The sequence below is a fragment of the Eubalaena glacialis genome, chromosome 8 (assembly GCF_028564815.1).
Source record: "Eubalaena glacialis isolate mEubGla1 chromosome 8, mEubGla1.1.hap2.+ XY, whole genome shotgun sequence".
In the NCBI taxonomy this organism is placed as follows: Eukaryota; Metazoa; Chordata; class Mammalia; order Artiodactyla; family Balaenidae; genus Eubalaena; species Eubalaena glacialis.
The window spans coordinates 114862525-114875903 of record NC_083723.1 but is presented as its reverse complement, the minus strand read 5'-3'; the positions used below and the strand labels follow the sequence as shown (position 1 = coordinate 114875903).

Below are 13379 nucleotides of genomic sequence, written 5' to 3'. Positions count from 1 at the left end.
CACAGGCTTCAGACGCGCAGGCTCAGTAGTTGTGGCGCACGGGCTTAGTTGCTCAGACTCATGTGGGATCTTCCCAGACCAGGGCTCGAACCCGTGTTCCCTGCATTGGCAGGCGGACTCTTAACCACTAGCGCCACCAGGGAAGCCCCCACACAAAAGCTTTTATACATAACTTATTTATCGTTCCTTTTACTTCTAGAAGATTCTCAGAAGAAAGATTGCTGGGTCAAAGGTCACGCACATTAAACATTTTAATAACTATTCCGGGATTACTTTCCCAAAGAGCTCTAACACTTCACATTTCCATCAGCAACGCTTGTGAGGGTCCCTGTGCCGCCGATGGCCTTTAATATTCCATCTTCACTCAGCAGGGGTGGGGAGAAACGGCTTTTCTTTTTAAAAGGATATACCCTTTCAAGTTTAAAATAAGGGATTCACTGCCTGCACTGAAAAGAAGGCTAACACTGAAGCCCGTTTTCCAATTCGGCGTGATTGCTTTCCCCTGGCGGGGCCCCTGTTCCTCTTCCCAGTTTCCCTCAGCGTCGTCTAGGGTTTGGCTTCCGCGACGCCGCCCGGCCGTTTGCAGGGGGGCGTCCCCTGCCGCTCCGCCTAGCGCCAGGGGCAAAGGTGCGGGGTCCGCTGGCCGAGCTACTTCCCGACGCCCGGACTCTGAGGGGGCGGCGCGCGCTCCCGGGCGGCCCCACCCCTCCTCGTCCGGGCGAAGGCGCTTCGAGAACGCCGAGCGCGGCCCCCAAGGCTGTGGTGACTCTTATTCTTTCACCACTTTGAGGGACCCGGCGACGAATCCCCGGGACGCCGAAGAAGCGGCTGCGGAGTTCCGACGGGGCGGGCGTGAGGCCTAGCGCCGCTGTGGGCGCTGGGGCCGGAAGACGCCGAGCCCCGCTCAGCTGCGGGCCGGGGGCGTGGCGAGGCCGGATTCTGTTTCCCCCCGGCCCTGAGGAACTTTCGGTTTCGTTTCCGGCCAGCGTCTCCACCTCGCGGGAACCGCCCGCGCCCCTCCAGTTTCAGGCCCGACGGCCATGGCGCCAACTGCACTCCTCCGTGAGGTGACCCAGGCGCTGTGCGCGGCCGGGGGCGCCTTGGAGCTGGAGGAGCTGCGGCGCCGCTTGCGGCCGAGAGTCAGCAGGGATGTGCTGGAGCGGCTGTTGCGGGAGCGCGAGCGCTTGGCTGTGGCGCAGCGGGCGGCCGGGGCCGGCGCGGCGGCCGTCGAGCGTGTGGTGCTGGCCGTGTCGCCGCTGCGCGTGTGCGGCGCGTACCAGGGCCCGAAGCCGGGCTGCGTGGGGCTCTGCGCTCAGCTGCACCTCTGCAAGTTCGTGTTCTACGGCAAGTGCAAGTTCCTGAGGGACGGGTAAGGCGCCGCGCCCCGGAGCCCGACGGCGGGGAGAGGGCCTCTTCGCTCCCAGCCCGGTCGTGGCCCTTCGTACATTCGGGGGCGACAGTGAGGTGGCCGTTCCCTGGCCTCTCCCCGGAATTCCCTTCAGCGAACATTTATCGAGCATTTACTGAATACCCGGAACTGTGCGCCGGACTCCGCGTCGAGCGGTGTCCTCTGGGCCCCTGCGCTCTCGGAGAGTGACTTAGAGCCCGGCAGGGGGTGGGACGCCCTGGGGGTGGCAGTACCGGGGTGGGGCCGGGGAGCGCTGGCCGAGGGAAGAGGGAGGCATCCCCGGAAGGAAAGGGGCTGCGGCTGACTCCTGCTCGGAGCTGCAGGGCGCCCCGGGCTCCAGAGCTGGCCGTGAGGGCCCACGCGGAGGCGGGCTCTCCGCCCAGCAGCCGCGGGACTCTTCTGAAACCTTTCTCACTTGCTTACAAGCCGGCAGCGGCTTCTGCTGCATTTAGAATAAAACGCAAGCTCCTTACCGTCGCCCCCCGTGTCCCTCAGGGAACTGGTCCCTGCCGGCCCTCCTTCCTGGTCCCCTCCCTTGATGCCCTTCTGGTCCTGGAACACTCCCAGTCTTTGCTTATCCGGTGATCTCCGCTCTCCTGGACCGCCATTCCTGGTTTGCCTGGTGTATCGTTCAGGACTCGACTCAGGCGTCACTTTTCTTCCTCTCCATCACGTTGTTCTGTTTACTTTTCTCATAGCGCCCGTCATGGCCGCGCGTTCCTTCAGTAGAACTGAAAACTCGGAGAGCAGAGGCCCCTCTGTCTTGGCCCTGGCTGGCCTTTCCCGGCCCTCAGCTCTGTGCTCTGCTCCCGGCAGCTGTTCAGTGAGATTTGTGGAGTGGATTGATGAGGTTAATGCTAAAGAATTTGGACCTCACCCTGAAGGTGGTGGGGCCCGTCAAATGGCAGGCGAGTCGCCATCAGGTGTGCGTTTGAGGAAGAGATCTTAGTGGTGCGGGGGTTTATTTAGAGGAGGATGTGATGCAGACCTGTTTGGAAGTTAGTCCAGTTATTTAGAAGAATTAGTTTCTTTTTTTCTTTCTGCCGTAACATGGTAGACATTATTTGTTGCTCACGTCAGGTCTAAGGGTAAGGTTTAATAGTCAGCATGGGGTATGGACCTTGATGCATGCAGTGATTTAGGGACCCAGGCTGGCAGACCTAGACTCTGCCCTCCTCAACCCATGGCTCTTAAGGCCATCTGGGTATCAGGTTCCGAGGAGCAGGTGGAGGAGATGGAAGGTAGAGAGCTGGTGGGAGGTTTTTATGGGCCAGGTCTGGAATGGTAGCTATCTTTCTGTCCATGTCACCTGCACCACAGGATGTCTCGTGACTCTGCCTGGGTGCAGGAGCAGCTGGGAGATGTGGTCCCTGGGAAGCAGCTGCCCAGAAATACCCTTAAGAGGAAGGGACATATGTGTGAGAAATTTGGGAGAGTTGGTGAGAGGGTGGTGACAGGATCCAAGAGGCGATGACTCATTTTTCTTTGTTAATGTTGACTCAGAGCTGACTTCCCTTTCTTACTGTTGACAGAGAGCGGGAGAGGGTTTTGTTTTGAAGCGTGCCCAGGGGGTAGCTATCCAGGTCTGAAGGTTGGGAGGATCGCCAGGGCCCTGAGATGCTAGTTTTGGGACTTGCTGGGCAGTGTATGCCATGGCTGCAGCACCAGGAGTGGGTTTGATCCGGGGTGGAGGCTGAGAGTGGAGCCCTGGGGCAATCGGGCCTGCAGGGGCTGGTGGAGAGACGGCACCTCCAGGTGGAAGGAGGAGCACACCTGGAGAGGAAGGCAGACACAATAAATGGCGGATGGAGGGACCTAATGACGGGGATCACTGGTGGGTCTTGTTAATGTCCATAGTTGGTAAAATAAAGATGGCAGCCCTATTAGGCTAATTCCCAAAATTTGAGGTCAGATTTTATTTGTCTTGGAAATCTGGTATTTACTGGCCTGGATGATCCTGAGTTTTCTTCTTTTTTCCCTCTTCCTTGTGGTTTACACAGGACAGTTTGTTGAACCTTCCTTCTCTGGCTGTTTCTGGGTTGCATAAGGGAGAGTGGGTGTGGTCAGCTGCACATTCTATACTTTCCCTGCGAAGTTACTTGTCTTCCTCAACCACAGGGTCACCTGTCTCAGAAGTAGATCATCACTGCTGCTTTTGTTCATTCGTGACAGCTGGGGAGGGTCCCAGGTCCCCGATTCCATCCTGTGCTTAGGAGGCAGTGAGCACAGTGGTTAAGAGCCCAGCTCCAAGGCAAGCCTGCCTTGTCTCTACCCTGGCTCTGCTCCTTGCCCGCTGAGTGATCTTGGGCAAATTACTTTTTATCTGAGCCTCAGTTCCCTCATCTGCAAAATGGGATAGTATTACCCACCTTATAGGCTTGTTGAGGACAGTATGAGTTAACTCACAAAACATTTAGGCAAACCCTGGTTTGTGGTAAATGCCCAATGAGTTTTAGTAACCATCATCATCATTGTAATTACCAAGCCCCTCTGCCTAGAATGTTCTTCCCTGCTCTCTGTGCCTGGTTCCTCAACCCTAAGTATTTGGCTCAGGTTTTATACCTTCCAGGCACCATCCCTTGATTGCTTCCCCACTTCTGTCAGGCTCAGGTGCCCCTCTCTGCGCTGATGCATCCTGAGCACAGCTGACCTTGCACTTCCCACAGCATTTTAGAGTCATCTCAATGTCTGTGTCTCCACTAGAGAGAAGGAGAGGGGTTGGATGACTCCAAGGTTTTCAGCCTGTGCAGTGGAAGAGGGAAGTTGCCCTTTACTAAGATGGGGGAGCCCGTGGGAGGTGCAGGTTTGGGGGAGTAGATCCAGGGGTTCAGTTTTCTTTTGAGATGCTTATCATAGGTATGGCAGTGTCTTGAGTCAAGCAAATGCTATTTACCTGACTCTTCTGGGTCCTGTTGACTCAGGTGATCATTTGAAGGCTTATCTTTGGATCATTGGGGCTTGGTGCCAGTGCCTGGCTCACAGAGAGTGTTCAAGAGGGGCTTGTTGATCAAAAGAATGCAGGAGGGGAGCAGAAAAAGGGCTGGGCCTCAGTAGTGGTGCGTGTGTGTGTGTGTGTGTGTGTGTGTGTACACGCCTGTAACCATAAGCTGTCCACACTCATTTATTCACCCAATGTTAAATGCCAGTAAGTGCCCAGAGACTGGCACGCTGTGACTCTGGGGGAATGGCCCCATCATTCTCATCAAAAACCTGCTGAGAGGTGCTGCCCTGGGCCTAGAACTTGCAAGGCACCATCTCTTCCTTTGTAAATAAGCACTATGATTTTTCATTGCATAGACATGCTGGTTTTCTCTGGTGTTTCTAAACAATGTCAGGAACTATTCCTGAAAAATTTTCTTAAAGATTGATTTTACCAGCTGTATTAGTTTGCTTGGGCTGCCGTAACAAGGTACCACAGACTGGGTGGCTTAAACAACAGAAACTTACTTTCTCACAGTTCTCGAGGCTAGGAAGTCAGAGATCAAGGTGTCAGCAGGTTGTTGTCTCCTGACACCAACCTTGGCTTGTAGATGCCTTCTTCTCCCTGTGTCTTTACATGGTCTTCCCTCTGTGTCCTGATCCCCTTTTCTTATAAGGACACTGGTCAGATTGGATTAGGCCCCCCAGTGACCTTATTTTAACTTAATCACCTTTTTGAAAGACTGCAAATACAGTCACTTCTGAGGTACTGGGAGTTAGGACTTCAACATAAGGGTTTTGGGGAGACGTTTCAACTGTGACCCCAGCCCTGCTTCTTTGCAGGAAGGACTGTAGGAACGGTCACAACTTGACGTCCGATCACAACGTGAGCGTGCTGAAAACTCACGGCGTGGACCACCTCAGCTACAGTGAGCTCTGCGTGCTCTTGTTACAGAATGACCCCTTGCTCTTGCCGGAGGTGAGTGCCAGGAGAGGGTGGGCCTGAGTGTAAGTGATGAGGGAGGGACCAGGAGGTGGGAAGACAGGGAGACATGGCGGAAGAGAGGCCAAGGGCCCCACTGTGATCGCTGGGGTCTGCCTGGAGGGAGACCTGGACTGAGTTCCCGGCTCTGCTGATTTTTAGCCCTGCGATCTTGTGCCAACCTTGCTCTCTCTTGAAGCCTCCTTTCCTTCTATGTCAGTTGGGCTGGTACCTCCTTTGCAGGGCTTCTGTGAGGTTGGGGGAGCCCGTTTGGCCAGTGGCTGCAGCCAGTTGTTACACAGAGCGGAGGGAGTGAGAGATTCCAGCTGGCCCCTCCCTGTCTAGCAGGACTTAGAAAAATGCAGGTACTGCCAGACCCCGGAGGTCTGTGGGGAAGTTTTCTAACTTGGGTTGATGTGAACTCTCATACTGCATTTCAGACAGTAACCACCCACTTGTTTTGAAGCTCACTGCAATGGTCATGGACTAGCTCGAGTCCTAAGAGAAGCGGACCCCAAGGTGGGATTGGAAGTGTGAGAGATTTACTGGGGAGGGAGCAAAGAAGGTGGGGAAGCCTTCAGGTGGTGATGGTGCTCTGACATCTGTGGCCGGAGAAGGGGCAGGAAAGGGACCCGGTAGGAAGAGACCCTGACTGCAGTGCAGTTCTCAGAAAGCTTCCGCCCAGCCAGCGAGAAGTTCTGAGCCAAAGTCCCTGTTGGTGGCATCCTGTGTCTCCCCAGAACGACCTGCCCGGTCGTTGGCTGAGAGCAGCCCTTAGGAGCGCCCTCTGTGTAAAGAGGGCGGCTGCAGAGGGCAGCAGCTGGGCCGAGAGTTGCCTGTGCTCTGTGGCAGGTCCGAGCCGTCGTTCTGTGGCCAGCACAGGTTCTGTGGGATGCTCTGGCACTGCTTCTTGGATGAGGCAACAGGGATTAGATGGATATATTTTAATGACAGTGCTTCCTTATTACTCAGTTGAAACCTCCCATTTGAGAAAGATGCTACATAGCAAATGACTGGCACATAACAGGTATTAAGTGTTTTCCTTTGCCTTTTGAAAACTAGTGTAGATTTAATTCACCTATATTGACAATCCATTACAGACGAGGCACTGGTGGTAAGGAGGTGAAAGACCCTTTCTGCTCTTCTGGGGGGCACAGCTACTGGGTGCGACAGTAGCGGATGATATCATCGGCGGATGATAGCAAGGTGCTGTTGTAGGTGCTTTAGCAGGAGTCGGTGCTCTGGTCTCGGGGGCACAGTTTGGGCACCGGGGAAGGTGCCCTGGATCAGATGGTGCCTGCTCTGGGTGCTGGAGGGTGAGTGAAGGATGAAGGTCTGGGAAGAGGGAGGCAGAGATCGGGAAGCCTACCTGGTCAGGGCACAGTGTGTAGGTCGGCACGACCTGGACTTAGGGGGAGGGGAGAGAGAAATGTGAAGGTGGAGGCTCAGCCATACAGCCTCCTGTGTCACAGGCAGGAGTTGGGGCGAGGTTGTGTTGGGAGGGTAGGCATTAACATTTTGGAGTGATCACCTTGTTAGTGGTATGAGAACTGAATCAACAGGTGACCGGCCTGGAATGCGCAGCCTCTGTCTCCTGGGGTGTGTGGGGTGCTTCAGGACACAGGGCCAGCACATGGGGGCTGTGACCAAAAGCTCGGATCCAGGGCGGCTTTCATGCCAAGTCCGCTGCTCTCAGGCTGGCCCCCTTATCAGTTGACCATTTGGGGGCCGCCACCATGAGTTGAGCACCCACTGTGTTCCAGGCATTGTATTAGTCACTTGGTATATTTCTTACTTAATTCTCACAATAGCCCAGCAATGTAGGTGGCATTATTCCTATTTGGGGGATTAAAAAACGGAATCTCAGAGCTGGTGAGTGGCCTGCCTGAGGTCAGACAGCTTGTAAGTGGCAGGATCAAGGTTAGGGCCCAGCTCCCTCTGATCTTTTCCCTCGGGGCTTCCATTTCCAGAATGGACCCCCTGCTGATCTGGGCCTGGGTTCTGTAGCCCTCTGTTCAGTGTAATGCCTGTGAGTTGAGTGGGTGGGCCCTTGGTGGTCTCTGGTTTAGTTCCCATCTCCAAGAACGTGGAATGTAGAGGAAAAGGAACAGTTGATTCAAGTTCAAGCCCCACCTTACCAACAACCCAGTCCAGCAGGTACTGTATGTGCCAGGTGTGTTAGACAGCTGTGTGACCCAGGGCAAGCCTGTTAACTTCTCTGAGTCTCATTTTGCACTTGGGAAATGAAAGGGCTGTATTTGGCTTTCTTGAAGATACTTTAAACCCTCAGAGCCTCTTTGACCTAGAATTGGAGAAAAAAAGTGTTGGGAGAAACTGGGCCCTGGGTTAGAGAGAGTTGGTGAATCAGTGGGGGCAGGGGCTAGGTAGCATGTAAGGTTTGTTAGTAGTGTAAGGTTTGCTGTGCGAGTTACATTAAAATGTTTTCTCGTGTGAAGGGAGCAGCTCTGATCAGCTGGATGTTCTTTGGATTTTCCTGGCGGAGGGGCTTGTTCTGAGCAGTCCGCTGTCCTCCCCGGTCCCATTTACCAAGGGCATGTGCTAGCGGCATCCATCTAGAGTGAGGGATGTTCTCAGAGCTGTGCGACCAGTGTCGCGACGGGATCGCAGCCTTGGCTAGGTCTCTGGAGGAACCTCTTCCTCTAGTAGGCGGCTCAGTAAGGAGGTGGTGTTGTGTGAGGCCTTTCTAAGCTGCTGTCGTTTTTCCTTCTCTGTTAACAGATCTGCCTTCATTACAACAAAGGACATGGACCCTACGGCTCTTGTTCCTTTAGAAAGCAATGTGTCAAACTCCACATCTGCCAGTATTTTTCACAGGGTGAATGCAAGTTTGGCACTGGCTGTAAGAGATCCCATGATTTCTCTAATTCTGAGAACCTGGAAAAACTGGAGAAGTTGGGCATGAGGTCAGAGCTGGTGAGCAGGCTGCCTTCCATTTACAGAAATGCTCATGACATCAAGAATAAGAGCTCTCCCTCCATCAGAGTGCCGCCTCCTCCCTCTTGGTCACAGGGGACTTCCGGTAAGGCTCTGGGCTGGGGCTCCTGGATGCCAGCTGACCGCTAAATGGCATGTGTGACTTTGGGCAAGTCTATGCTGCTATCTAGTAAAATGCAGTTGGCCATCCCCTCCTAGCCAGTGGGGATTGTGAAGATGAATTGAAATCAGAGCTGTGAACGAGCAAGACATTCTAAACAAATGCCGACTGGTGTCGAGGGTGGGTGAATTCTCTCTGGGCCTCATCTGCACAGAGATGGGAGATGCTGCTTCTCCCTATCCAGTCTTCTCTCTGCCCCCCTGGAGAGCTTGTTTTCCAATGAGGGACCCCAGAGTTAATGCCGTGCTGTACAACTCTGGGGCCATCCTTTGCATTGCATTCTGTTTAGATTTTTTTTTTTTAATGAGTGAATGAAGCATATTTTATTTACTTATTTTTGAATGAAGCATATTTTAATTTCAGCTCTCTTCTTGACATGAATGGATTTTTTTCGTCACTGCCGATTGACTTTGTTCACCGCTCATCTCTAGACGGTGCCGACCACAGTAGGCACTGAGACATTTGTTGAATGGATGAATCTGTCAGGACACTTGTTAAAAAAATTTTTTTGAGAAATATCAGGCTTAGTGACAGGCAAATGGGGGAATTTTGAGCAGAGATTGTTTATTTAATAAGCATTTCTTGAGTACCTGTTGGTTGGGACGTGAATACCATGGTCCCTCAGGGAGGCTGTGATGCCTTGGTGTCCTTTGGATTTTCACAGTATCTGCTGTTGGCTGGCCATTCTGATGATCCATTTTCTCATTCAACAAGTTTGAGTCCTGGCCATGTGCTGGCCACCATCCTGGGCCCTGGTTATACCTTGGTGACTGTGAGCTGTGGCTCCCCCGCACTTGTTTGCTGTAGTGATAATCTAGGATTTTTAATAGAACACTTCCTAAAATACCAGTGCCAGGATGACCAGCAAACAAACTTATCACTCTAATCTTACCTGATTTTTATACTTGAAAGTTGTCCTCGTCATGTGTTTTTTCTTTACATTTTCTTCAATTATTTTTGGTTAGTTTCTTTCAACAGTAAGAAGCCTAGAAGCAAACAGGTTTTGCTTTAAATAGTTTGTTAAAAGTGTCAATTGGATTATGGCCTTGTTAGAAAGGGAGGGGAGGATACCTGCGCCTGGGGGGAGAGGGAGGCCAGCTCTAAGGCTCCACAGGTGTGGGTTTTAAGGTGCAGCCTGTGGCTGTCTGAGGGGCCTATAAAACAACAAGGGAAGATGAATAACAAAATAGGGAGGCTTTGCTAATGAGTTTTATATGCTTATACGGTGGCACTTGGGGCCCACCGAAATGTAATTATTAGGTAATGGCTCATTGAAGCACTTCTAGTAAAGGTAAACTTTGAGAGCACTTGCACGCTCTTGTTATATTACAATATTTTTTTAAAATTATTTATTTTTATTTATTTTTGGCTGCGTTGGGTCTTCATTGCGGTGTGCAAGCTTCTCATTATGGTGGCTTCTCTTGTTGCGGAGCACCGGGCTCTAGGCACGCAGGCTTCAGTAGTTGTGGCTTGCGGGCCCTAGAGCGCAGGCTCAGTAGTTGTGGCGCACGGGCTTAGTTGCTCCGCGACATGTGGGATCTTCCTGGACCAGGGCTCGAACCCGTGTCCCCCGCATTGGCAGGCAGATTCTTAACCACTGCGCCACCAGGGAAGTCCCTACAATTTTTATAATTAACCTAAATTAGGTTTCATTTTGAATTGTGGGCTTTCTGTTTATTGTTATTTTTTTCTTGGTATTGGCACCCGATTCTAATAGTTCATTGACAAGTATTTGCTTTTGCAATCAAATCTAGTTTATAAAATGCAGCCTTCACTTGCTCTCTGGGCTCATCACATCCGTAGATACAGAAGGAAAATGTTGGTTAGTGGTTCCCCCCTATTAAAAAAGTATCCCAGGTTCCACTGTTGAAGGCTTCTGATTGTGTCAGTCTGAGGTAGAGCCGGGCACTTCTGTTTTTAAACAGGTCTCCTAGTGAATTGGGTGCACAGCCAGAGTTGAGAAAAGACTCACCCCCAGCCCCCAACCATGACGTCCTGGATTTGGCAAGCAGCCCTGTGACCTTGGGCTCCCTGATTCCTCCCTAAAAAGCAGAGGACCCACCTGTATGTCTGAGGGTGCTTTCATCCAGAACTTTATAAGATTTTGTGAGGTTGCCTTGCCCACTTTTGCCTCATGCAGAGGGATGAATGAATCCTTTTTTCTCTCCTTTGTACCCCAACCCCATGTCAGAAGCATCGGTGATACATCTTTGCAGTGTTTCTTTGTAGAAAGAAGAGGTGCAGGTTCTGTGTCCCCAAACACTGCCAACCAAGAGGAGAGTGATCAGATTTGCTTGTTCCATATCTGGAAGAGTTGTAGCTTTCAAGGTGAGTCAGGGGAAACCCCTTCGTCCATTTGTGGGCGGGATAACTGCTTCTGGTTCCCAGAGCTCTGCTCTGACACCACCCCTCGAGGTCCTCTCCCCCCCGCCGTCCAGAGAGGGTCAGACCATCTTAATTGTGAGCTGGTGGCACTTCAGTGATTTTGTTGGGGAGTTGAGGGTGGTAGGAATTACTTGAGTTTCTAAAAATCAAACTGTAGATGGGGAGCATGACCGTTTGGTTCATGCAGCAAATGAGTGTCAAGTGTTGCCCCTTGGTCAACTTAGCATGAGGTCACAGACCTGCAGAGACACTCGGATGCCCAGTCTAGTGTCCCTTATGGAGGGAGGTTGTAGTCTCAGAGATAACTTAGAACCTAGGAACACCTTCCCTCAGGAGGAGACACCTGTATTCACTCTTGGGGGATCGGTATTTATTTAAGTTTGGGGTTTCTCTCCACATTCTCTCTTTTATCAGAAGTAGCAAATCTTGTGTGTGGGTGTGGGTGTGAGACTGTATTTTCACTAAACCTTTGTTCTTGCTGCTGTCTTGGGCTTTGATTGAAGAAAGATTGCTTCTCAAATTCGGTGACTCCGCTTAAAAAAAAAAAAAAAACACCAAAACTTCCTGTTTTGTTTTCAGTCTTTAAAAACTACCCAAGCAATTCATGAATATTTTCACTTTTGTAGAAGAGTGAAATGATACAGAGTAAAGCCTGAAGTCTTCTTTCAGCCTTCTCTGAAGGTAAACACGTGATGTGTGGTCATATTTGTTTCACATATTTTTCAACAGATGGGAGCATGCACATTATTTAACCTGCTTCTTTTACTTAATGGTGTGTCCTTGAGATTTTTTCTACATTAGTATGTATGTGTATGTCTACCAGGATTTTAAAAACAACTGTGTAGTATTTGATTAGAGTGATTTTTTTTCCCTTGAGTGTTTGAGTACACATGTGTATTTCCATAGATTCCTGGAAATGGAATACTAGGTCAAGGAATATGTGCTATATATACATATATATATGTGTGTGTGTGTGTGTATATATATATATACATGTATGTGTATATATATATATATATAGTCTTAAAAATCAGCATTATTAGATATAATTTACATACAATAAAATGCACCCATTTTAAGTATACCTTTTGAGTTTTGGTAAGTATGTTTGCGCATGTAACTATCACTATAATCTAGATACGGAACAGTTCTCTCATTCCAAAAATTCCCCTTATGCCCCTATACAGTCGATCCTCACCCCCCAGTTTCCTGGCCCAAGGCAATTCCTGATCTACTTTTTGTTGATGTAGAGTAGATGTGCGTTTTCCAGAATTTTATATAAATGTAATCATACAGCATGTATTCTCCTGTTGCATGGATTAACTACAAGTTGTTTATCCATTTATATGTTGATGAACATTTGGGTTTCCAGTTTTTGGCTTTTATAAATAAAGCCTCTATCAATATTCATGTACAAGTTTTCATGTGGTTGTATGTCTTCCTCTCTTGGGTAAAGACCTAGAAGTGGAATGTCTGATCATATGATAAATGTGTGTTTAACATTACGAGATACAGCCAGACTGTCTTCCAAAGTGGATGTATTTCGCCTTCCCACCAGCAGTGTGTGAACGTTTTGCTTGCTCTGCATCCTTGCCAACACTTGGTATTGTCAGTCCTATGAGTTTTAGCCATCCTAGCAAATGAGTAATATCTCATTGTGGCTTTCATTTGCATTTCCCTGATGAGTAATGATATTTAACATTTATTTTCATGTGCCTTTTGGCCATTTGTATATCTTCTGTGAAGTATCTGTTTAAATCTTTTGCCTGTTTTACAGGCAGATAACAGCTTTGTTAAGATATTAAGTATATTTCATATAGTATACAATTCACCCATTTAATAGTTTTTAATATAGTCAGAGTTGTGCAACCATCATCATGGTCAATATTAGAACATTTTCATTACCTCCAAAGAAATCCATAACCATTAGCAGTCACTACCCATTCTTTCCTCCCCCCAGCTCCTGGCATTTACATTATGTCTCTGGGTTTGCCTGGATATTTCATATAAATGGAATCATACAACGTGTGGTCTTCCGTGACTGTTTGGCGCATTTTTTTATTGGGTTGTTTGATCTCTCATTATTGACTTCTAGTAGTTTTGAATATTCTTTATTCATGTCTTTGTCAGATATAGGTATTGAAAATATATTCTCCCAGTCTTTGTCTTTCATATTCATTTTTTTTTTACAGTATCTTTGGAAGAATATGTTTTATGTTGATGTCCATTTTAATATATTTTTTAATGGTTTGTGTTTTTTGTGCCCTAAAAATCTTTGTCTCTTCCAGGCCCAGGAAAATGTCTCTCCTATGGTTTTTTTTTTTTCCAGAAGTTTATAAGCTTAGCTTTTATGTTTAGGTCTGATTGTTTCTCTTGATCTGTTTTCTCCAAAAATTATTTCCTTAGGGGTTGATTCTTCTGTGTGAGTTAGCTGCCTGTCTGTGTTATTTTTCCTCGTGTGTTGGGTGGCTCTTGGTTGTGTGCCCATGTTGGTACTCAAATCCCTGTGCCTACTGGTGGATGCTGATTCTGATTCCAGGCTTAATGGGGAAGAGGCGGTAAGTCTTGCT

General features: G+C 49.4%; 1 protein-coding gene across 1 annotated transcript in view; it reads left to right on the top strand.

Annotated features, from left to right (window-relative positions):
- The first annotated feature begins 878 nt into the window (after window positions 1-878).
- PARP12 (poly(ADP-ribose) polymerase family member 12) overlaps window positions 879-13379 on the top strand; it is a 44957-nt gene continuing 32456 nt past the window's right edge. Inside the window, exons 1-4 of the mRNA XM_061198808.1 lie at window positions 879-1369; window positions 5171-5306; window positions 8049-8349; window positions 10654-10752. Coding sequence (XP_061054791.1) covers window positions 1041-1369; window positions 5171-5306; window positions 8049-8349; window positions 10654-10752 — 865 coding nt within the window. The 5' untranslated portion in view covers window positions 879-1040. The remainder of the gene's footprint in view (window positions 1370-5170; window positions 5307-8048; window positions 8350-10653; window positions 10753-13379) is intronic.